General features: G+C 31.3%; 1 protein-coding gene across 1 annotated transcript in view; it reads left to right on the forward strand.

Moving 5' to 3' along the window:
- Window positions 1-3811, forward strand: part of LOC110426051 (ARM repeat superfamily protein) — a 21662-nt gene extending 17851 nt beyond the window's left edge. Inside the window, exons 21-22 of the mRNA XM_021441129.1 lie at window positions 742-780; window positions 3014-3811. Of these exons, the coding sequence (XP_021296804.1) occupies window positions 742-780; window positions 3014-3151 (177 nt within the window). The 3' untranslated portion in view covers window positions 3152-3811. The remainder of the gene's footprint in view (window positions 1-741; window positions 781-3013) is intronic.
- Window positions 3812-8805: the final 4994 nt, after the last annotated feature.

Genomic DNA, 8805 nt, shown 5'->3' on the forward strand with positions numbered 1-8805 from the left:
AGATATTTACTTTTGTTGATCTCATCTCCTCACAGGTGACTGCTCTTTTTAGCATGTAGTACCTTGGTCCACAAAGCATTTGACTACTATGATAATCTAGATTTTATTCACTATTTTGGTCTTTGCAATCCTCTTCATGTTCCTTCTCTTTCAGTGCTTCTTCTGCCTTTTTTGTTGTTAGTTTATTTCAAAGAAGGAAAAAAGGAGGCCAGCAAGTTCTGTTCCACATCACGGTCCCCTTTTTTCATGGTTCTTTTCCAAGTTTATTTTTGTATGATCCTGTCCCTCCCTCTTCCAGAGTCTTCAACCAAAAAAATTCTGTTTGGCTGCAATATTTTGCTTAATTGTCATTTGAAACTGATGCTCTGCTTGTCTCCCTCTCTCAATACTATTTAATCCATCATTTTTCTTTGTACTTTATTGTGAAGACTGAATCATAATATTGGGCATGAATCAGTTTGATATTTTGTCTTCATCTATAATAGTATGATTTCAAATTAATGAGGTTCTCTTTTCCACACTGTTGTTAATCTATGCCCATCTGTTATTCCTTTTCTTCTGCAGGTACTCTGTAGCCCCAATAATATATTATATGGTTCTGTTATGTGCTTGCTGAGACTTAAAAACCAATCAAAGTCTCAACTGAATTTGGAGTTGATCACTTCTTGTTGAACTTTTAGAATTTTAACACTCATGCAAACTTTCTTAAATATTTAGCTGACAACTACTATTTTTCTGCAGATATTTGCTGATCTGAAAGCCCAGATTTTGGCTTCACAGGTGAGTTTTTTGGACATTATTTTTCTCAATGTTTTTCCGTCTTTCTAGTGTTGTAAGGACTAAATGTGTAAACAGAATCGCAAAGATAGTTTTTTTGCTTACCATTGGATGAGCAACATATTTTCTTAATGCTGTTTCAAGACATTTTCTGCTTACACGTAGTTGTTGCTACAAATTTCATATGTGCTAACGAAATTTTGAAGATAGGTTTGTTTCCTTAGCATTGGATCCGCAACATAGTATTAGCGAAAGTCATACCCTTTTTTCATTAAAGCTGCTACATGGAAGAACATGTTGACATTCTACGGCTGATGCTCAGTGGCTTTGGCTTCCTTGCTACTTGGCAATTAAATATTTCCTCAGCTTAATTGTTTAGTCAATTCGAGGAAATTGTATTTGTATTGAAGATCAGCGTTACCATTAAAACAACATGATTCCCTTTACATAAGACCTGAACAATTTTCTTATAACTTAATAGAAAATGATGGAAAGGTTTTACATTAGGTTACTTCTAAGTTTTTAGGCTTTTTGATTCAAATGAACTGTCTTAGGATCAAAATTGATAGTCTCCAAACATCAGATTATGAAGGATCAATGACAGTGTAAACCAAGCCTAAGATAAAGAGGCCACTAGTCAGCCACATGCAGCAAACTGGAAACAATCCTAGTTGAAGTTGGACTTTGACAACAAATACGTATAAACAAACTTTGACTTTGGGGCGGAGTTAGAGGCAGGGGCCGTGGCTCCCCAAAGTTGCCTTAGCCATATGTGTCTTCTTACCCAAAAAATGGTAAAATCTTATTTGGCCCACCGAGAATTCCCCCTCCCCCTCCCTTTTAGGAAATTTTACAATGAAATGGTAAATTTGGCAAGTTGTTAACATTTTTGCTTTTGGATTCGATCAGTAATTTGATTTGCTTTACTTTTTCAATAGAAAATTTACCCCCTTTTTATATAATTATTATTCATTAAACTTTTTAAGTTTCTTAGAATGATATTAACTTTTTAATTAATCAAACAAGCGTGTTGACATTAATAATATGTGAAATTATTGCATTTTATTTAGACAAAAAATACAATTAAAAAAGTTAAACTAATTAGTATATAAGTATATAAGTTGTGCATATTAAATCAATTGTACATTATCGCTTGTCATTTTTTAATTTTCTGTCAAGCTTCTCTGTTTTTAAATTCAACCTTTTAAGAGGTTGTGAAACTTCCATTCTTTATTTTTTGAAAAAAGTTAGTAATTAGATTAATTTTATTTAATCTTTTATATATTCAATAATTTCACTTAACCGTGAAAAGAAAATTTTACCTTTTCATGGACATTATTCTTATCATTTTATCATTTGATTCAACTTTAATATTCCTTTTATTAGATATTTTTCATCAACTCATCCTGATTCCCCCTGCCCCTATGCTTCGACGTTGCATAACATTGGAACCATGCTTGGAATGGCTTTTAAGGACCCTTCTGGAGTAGCATCTTTCATGCATGAAACCTGAATGGGTCATAGATACTTTAAACTTTAGAGTTTCCCATATTCTAAATTTTCTAGCTCAATGTCTTAGATTGAGGTCAAAATTAAAATTCAGGAAACAGAAAAGGATGCTAGTAACTTTTCCACTGCTATGAAGCCAAGGCACAGTTACTTTTCAGTGTGTCGACTAAACCTAAAAGTTTATACGGATCTTTCATAATTGTTGTGTATGAAGTGGCGTATCCCTTAAAAAGCAGTGCTATTGCAGAAAGTTGCAGTTGTGGTTGCATCCATTTATAATTTTTCACAATCTCGTGAATTTTGATGGTGATCTATTATTTTAGACGTGAACAATTACTATTAGAAATTCTGGCATACCGAAAATTACTCAAATCCTCTAACAGAGAGGACAGAGGTTGCAACTACCGTTGGTGGCACTGTTATTATGCTGTGTAATTTTTGTGATGTTTGATTATATTGAATTGTGCTGTATGAATCTTTTGTGAAGAGGGAATTGATGCTGTCTGGACTTCGAGTTGTACTTCTTAGAATTTTACTTTTGTCTGGAATACTCTTTAACTGTCGGTTTCATGTTGTGAATGGCCACAATATTTAGTTCTAGTGATGATTTTAGCCTAGGACTAATAAATTTCCTCGGTTCCTCTCTCTCTCTCTCTCTATCTTCACCTTCACTTATCTTACTCCTTTCCTTTAGTGTCCATCATATGACACGTGCATCATTTTGCAGCCCGTGGATCAACATCAGAGGCTATCCATTTGTTTTGACAAGCTTATGACAGATGTTACTCGAAGCTTAGATTCAAAGAACAGGGACAAGTTCACCCAGAATCTAACCATATTCAGACATGAATTTCGTGTGAAGTAGCTCAAATAATGTGCATTCACTACATTTTTGAGCAACTGTTTTCCTGCAAAAGATGTGCATCTGGTGAGACTCTTGGCTTGTCATCATGGATAGTTTGAATGTGGGAGCCAAGCATCTTGTTGCTGCAGTGTGTTGGTTTTTTTTGCCTGAACTAAAAAGAGCAGATTCTTTCTGAAGTCGGTGCAAAAGTTCTGTGTGAAACAGTTATGATGGTATTGTATAGTTTCCTATACCAGAAGCATTTTGGAATGTTACAAAGGATTTGCCAAGGTGCATAAAGGTTGTAGCAAGTCTGACATATGGTTGGGTAATGGCGATTTTCATCTAGTAGATCAATTCTTTTATAGCATATATTGTAAATCATGGGGGTTTATGTTTCAGAGATGGATCATATTTGCGGTACCCTGAAAAAAGAGATGAGGAAAGGAAAATAACTCCAGTACTAGTATGGAGTTTGATGTTTTTTGTACATTAACATCCACATTCTTTTGTACTTGTTGATAGCATAAAGAAGTAAAGCAAAATTGGGTCAAGTTTGGAAGTTTTTTTTTTTTCTGGTTGGGTTGAGGTAGTCCTGAACCATTTTTGCAGCATATCTCAGTTTGTATGCACATTATTCACCTGCAATGTCATATTTTATGCTTGGCTGTTGGAACAAAATGGGAACGGAATTTCCCCTGTCCGCATGGGGCGAATTTTTGTTTTGTAAGGTAATTTTTCATGAATTAATATTTGATGCATTGACAGTGTATAGTTTCTATATACGGTCAAGCCATTAAATTCTAACACCTCATAATTAGGTATTATTTTGAAAGAAATAAAAGGTTGATAAGGACTTAAACCGGTATCGGGTTTTAATATCGACTTTTTATTTCTTTCAATATACTTCATTAATAAGGTGTTAGAATTTGGTGACCTGATAGTGTATAGAAGCTATATAGTGAGTGCATCAAAATTTTCCCATTTTTCATCCATCAGGTGCCTATTTGGTAAGCCTAATCCTGTTATTTTCTTCATCGTTGGAATGTCCAAATGGCAAGTAGCTCCCTCTGTCTCATTCATTATATACAATTGTTGTTTTCGTATTTTTGTTATTATATACTTCTTATTGGGTGGATTCCGATATAGTGTGTACTCTTCTTAGAATAATGTTGCTTTTGGCTATTTCCGTCTGATTGATGATGCATTTGCTATTTATTTTTATTTTTTATTCATTTTATTTGATAAAATAATTTTTTAATTATTTAGAAAATTTTAAATAAATTTATTTTTTATAAAGTTTAATTAGAATTTTTTATGTTAAGTTTGAGTTAAATATGTATTTATTATTAACAACAGTTGATAAATTATCATTAATTAAATTTATTATTTTTATGTCGTAACATGCATGTGACCTGTTGATTTTTTCTAATAAATAATGATGTGGCATGATAATATGGTTATATGTGGTTGTCTTATCTTCTATTATAATTAGTTAGCATATGGCATTAAAGTGGCATTTGATGAATAGTAATTAATCTATTTTTAATTATAAAAACTTATTTGATTTAAAATAAAACTACAGGAATTAGATTAAATGTAATAAAAATATTTATATAAATTTTTTAAAAAAGTTTAAGAATTTTTTAAGATAAAAATTAAATAAAAAAATTAAAATGAAGTTTAAATTTATTTTTTTTATTAATACCAAGTGTCCTTATTGTGCAAGATGATAATTGGCTCAAAGCAGTTTAATTTTCAATAACAGCATGTATGGTATAGGGAATAATTAATCAAAATTACAAATAGAATTTTTGGACTTAGGAAAAACAAGGTTAGGAGACAGAAAAAAATTGAATTTTTGAGTCATATAATCATTAACAGATTATCATATATAATGTCACATTAGTAATAAAATATCATGATTTCATAAATAATAGAAATTTTTTAATAGTATTAACAATTAGGCTAACATTCTCAATTTTAAAAAATATAAAGATTTAATTTTTACAAATTATTATACAAAGATTAAATTTGTCACTTTGTCAAAATATAGTGATTAATTGAATAATTTAAGCTATTTTGAAATATAGTCTTAATAATAATGCTTCCTAACAAAAAGCCAATTTGTATTTTTTTTAATTTTGCAAAAAATGATTTGATTTCAAAATACATGAGGTCTTTGATGCTTTTCTTGTTTTCACTCCTTTCCTATTTATTGTTTTAAATATAAAATTGTGGTATTAACATATTTGATAGCCACATTTGGATTAAAAGAAGCATTTCATCTTTAATGATAAGTTTTCTTTGGTCATTTTTCTTTTTGAAAGACAAAAAGAAAGATTGGCACAGTCATTAAAGCAATATTTGCTTTCATATTCTTTCAATAATTCCCTTGTTTAAATAGAAGCATATGCCATTTTCTTGTTTTCGGTTCAAACGCAAGCAATTATAGAAGTAATTAGCAACCCAAATGGCTCAAAATATGGGTCACTAACCCAATGGATTCTTTGCTCGTTATTATAGAGTTACGTTCACCAATAGGCCTAAATGTATTTTATATAGGTAGGCATGGAGGAGGAGATATTGATTTCAGGACACAAGGATACGTGATCAATCCAAGTTGGCATAGTGGAAGAAATCTCTGTATACGACTTTCATGGATAATATCACAATTAAAGAGGGTTTTGACGAATTCGAGGATGTTCTTGTGTTAGAAAGTGTATCTAAGAGAAGGGATAATTTTGCTTTTGTTAGGTTTAGGGAGGAAAGGGAGCTAAGGCCATCCATTAAGTCTAGGAGACAATTACTGGTTAAAGAGGCATACACAATAAAGAGAAAAATGCCTTGCTCTTTTTTGATAAACTAGCGGTAGATCAAAGCCTACCTGCAACCTTTATGCCTTAGGTGGAACCTCCTGTGAAACATAAAGAAGAGGAAAAGGCCTAGAGTTGTATTCCTAAATCTAACAATGCATAGCTGAAATGCAATTGCAATTGGGTTAGGACCTTTCGAGATGGCTGTTCAATCGATGGCTTGTAGAAAGGCCTCATGATGTAAAGGATTGAGATTACAATTCGCCCATTGGGGGGATTTGAGGTACTGCTTACCTTTTGTGATATTGAGATGAAAGTATTGATTGAAGATTATTAGAATTGCTTTCAACCATGGTTGAGTAATTTAGTGGCCTATGATGAAAACTTAGTGCAATAGGATTCTTTTTTTGTTGGGTGAAAGTAGAAGATGTTCTGTTGCATATTTGACATTACAATTTATTCAAAGCTTTAGGGCATAAATGGGGTGAATTTGTGACATCGGATGCTTGTACAATGACTTTGAGCAAATTTGATTTTGGCTGCATACTTGTTAAAATTGGAAAAGTGAGTTGCATTTTGACTTTCACAACATAATGTGTAGGTGATAACTTATATAAAATCCATACTTCGGTATTGGTAGTGTTAAAGGCACTGGATTCAGGTCATAATTGGCGGTCAGAGCAAAATATTATGATGAAGGGAACATTTCACTCCAATGATAAGGCATGTTTTATTAGTGAGATTTGAAATTCAAATTTGGATTCAAAGCCAAGGGCTGGAATAGGAGGCCAAAGTCTTACAAGGACATAGCGTGGAGGGATTAATGGTGGCAATTAGAATGATATCTTGATGGAAAATATTTTTGCATAATTATTTACAAATTTAGAGGAACATGGAGGTTAAAAATTCAAACTTGATTTAAAAGTGCAATGAGATTTTTAATTTGTTCATTTTTTAGATTGAGGGATAAGATGGATAAAGATTATTGAAATTCAAATAAGGTTGTGTAGATTCAGACACATTTATTGAAAGGTGGTATTGAAAACGGTCATTAGGAAGGACTTTTCAAATAGAGTGAATGAGGGAAAAAATGTTGAAATAGACTCTTGTGAACGGAAGGCGGTAAATGTTGGGGATAAAAGTTTGAATCCAAATAGTTAAGAATGTTTGGAAAATAATGCTATTATAATATGTAATGAGGAGAGAGAATTTAATTCTGTGGAGTGTTATTGTTTGGATAAAAATCATTTAAATATGAGTCCTTTAAATTTAGAATTTTCAAGTGATTGTGAATAGTTAGAAAGGCCAAGGTCTCTTTACAAGGATTCCACATCGAATACCACAAGGTTATCTGATTTACAAGAAGAGGATATGATAACGCCAAAATGGTATCTGGGTGAGAATGGTGCTGGTGAAGAGATTGTGGACTTGTTTGCAACTAAGAAAGAAAGATGGGATTAAGTTATAGATGATAAATCGCAAGATATGATTTACACTGAAGGTAACATTTATGAAAGTGATGCTCAGTTAGAAGATAAGGTGAAGGAGGGAAGTATAATCAAAAGACCCAGAAGTAAGAAAGGTTACAACAAAAACAAGTTGTCAAACGGTAAAAAAGGTATGGTTTTGTGAAACAATAAATGGGCAAAAGAAGTTATTGATGAATCTGTACAAATCTTGGATCTAAGTTCATTATGGATTTTAGTCCTGATTTATGGTTTTCTCTCGATTTTAGGTGGCCAAAATTTCAAGGGTTAACAACTCCGGCGAAGATAACGATTGGGTTTTGAGTTTAGCTACTATTTAGGATTAATTATTGGGGTTAAGGGAATAGACCCCAAAGCCATATGACTAAATAAGCTGCATGCATTTTTTAGCCAATTTTCTAAGTGATTAAAATATTTTTTTTGGTTCAATTTTTTTCATTTAGTCTTCATACTTTATATTTTTTTTTCAATTTAGTTCATGAACTATATACTTTTATTCAATTTAGTTCTTATGATGTTGCCTTTTTTTTTTTTTGAGAATTTTTTTCTTGATCTGCTAGATCAGTATTAAAGCATAGTGGCAGTCATTTTGATCCCAACTCATGGACATGTCCGTAAAATTTGTTACATCAACACTAACATCATCATCTTTAACAGCAAAATTAAACAGTATAAAGGGCACTAAATTGCTCTAATTTCTAAAATTAAGAAACTAAATTAACCAACTTTGAAGTACAAGAACTGAATTGATGAAAATGAATGGGTACAGAGACTATCAGGTACTTTAACCATTTGCTAATAGCATTCAAAATTCTAAAAATTAAAACCCTACAAAATTTATATTTTATTTTATTTCATTCAATTTCACAAATAAGAGGTGCCTTAGCTTTCTAAAAATGGGTTTTTTAAGGAATACAGTGGGAATGGAATGCCTAATAGTCAATAAGATTATAAGATGGCAAAGGGTTATTGTTTTAGTTGATATAACTGTTTTGGGTTTCACTTTCCATGCATATTTAGATAATTGCTTAAACAAAACATAAATTACCTTGAATAAGTTTCATTCTATCTAAATAATGTTGGAAGAATGGGTTGGAACTAGTCCCTTCATTTTGACTATTAAATTTCAAGTACAAGAAAAGAAGTTACATCACAAAAAAAAATGACTAATTGTTAGTTTTTTTTTAAACAACTATTTGTTGTTTTATAATTGGCATTTGAATTATTTAAAAGAAATTCAAATAAATTTTTATTTTTTATTATATTTAATTAAATTTTTATATTTTATTCTTAATCAAATATACACTATCAGTCGATTAACTGTTAATAGTCAAAATTGTTATTATTGTTATGAATATTTTTGTGAATATCT

The sequence above is a fragment of the Theobroma umbraticum genome, unplaced genomic scaffold (assembly GCF_002168275.2).
Source record: "Theobroma umbraticum cultivar Fairchild unplaced genomic scaffold, ASM216827v3 scaffold_12.1, whole genome shotgun sequence".
NCBI lineage: Eukaryota > Viridiplantae > Streptophyta > Magnoliopsida > Malvales > Malvaceae > Theobroma > Theobroma umbraticum.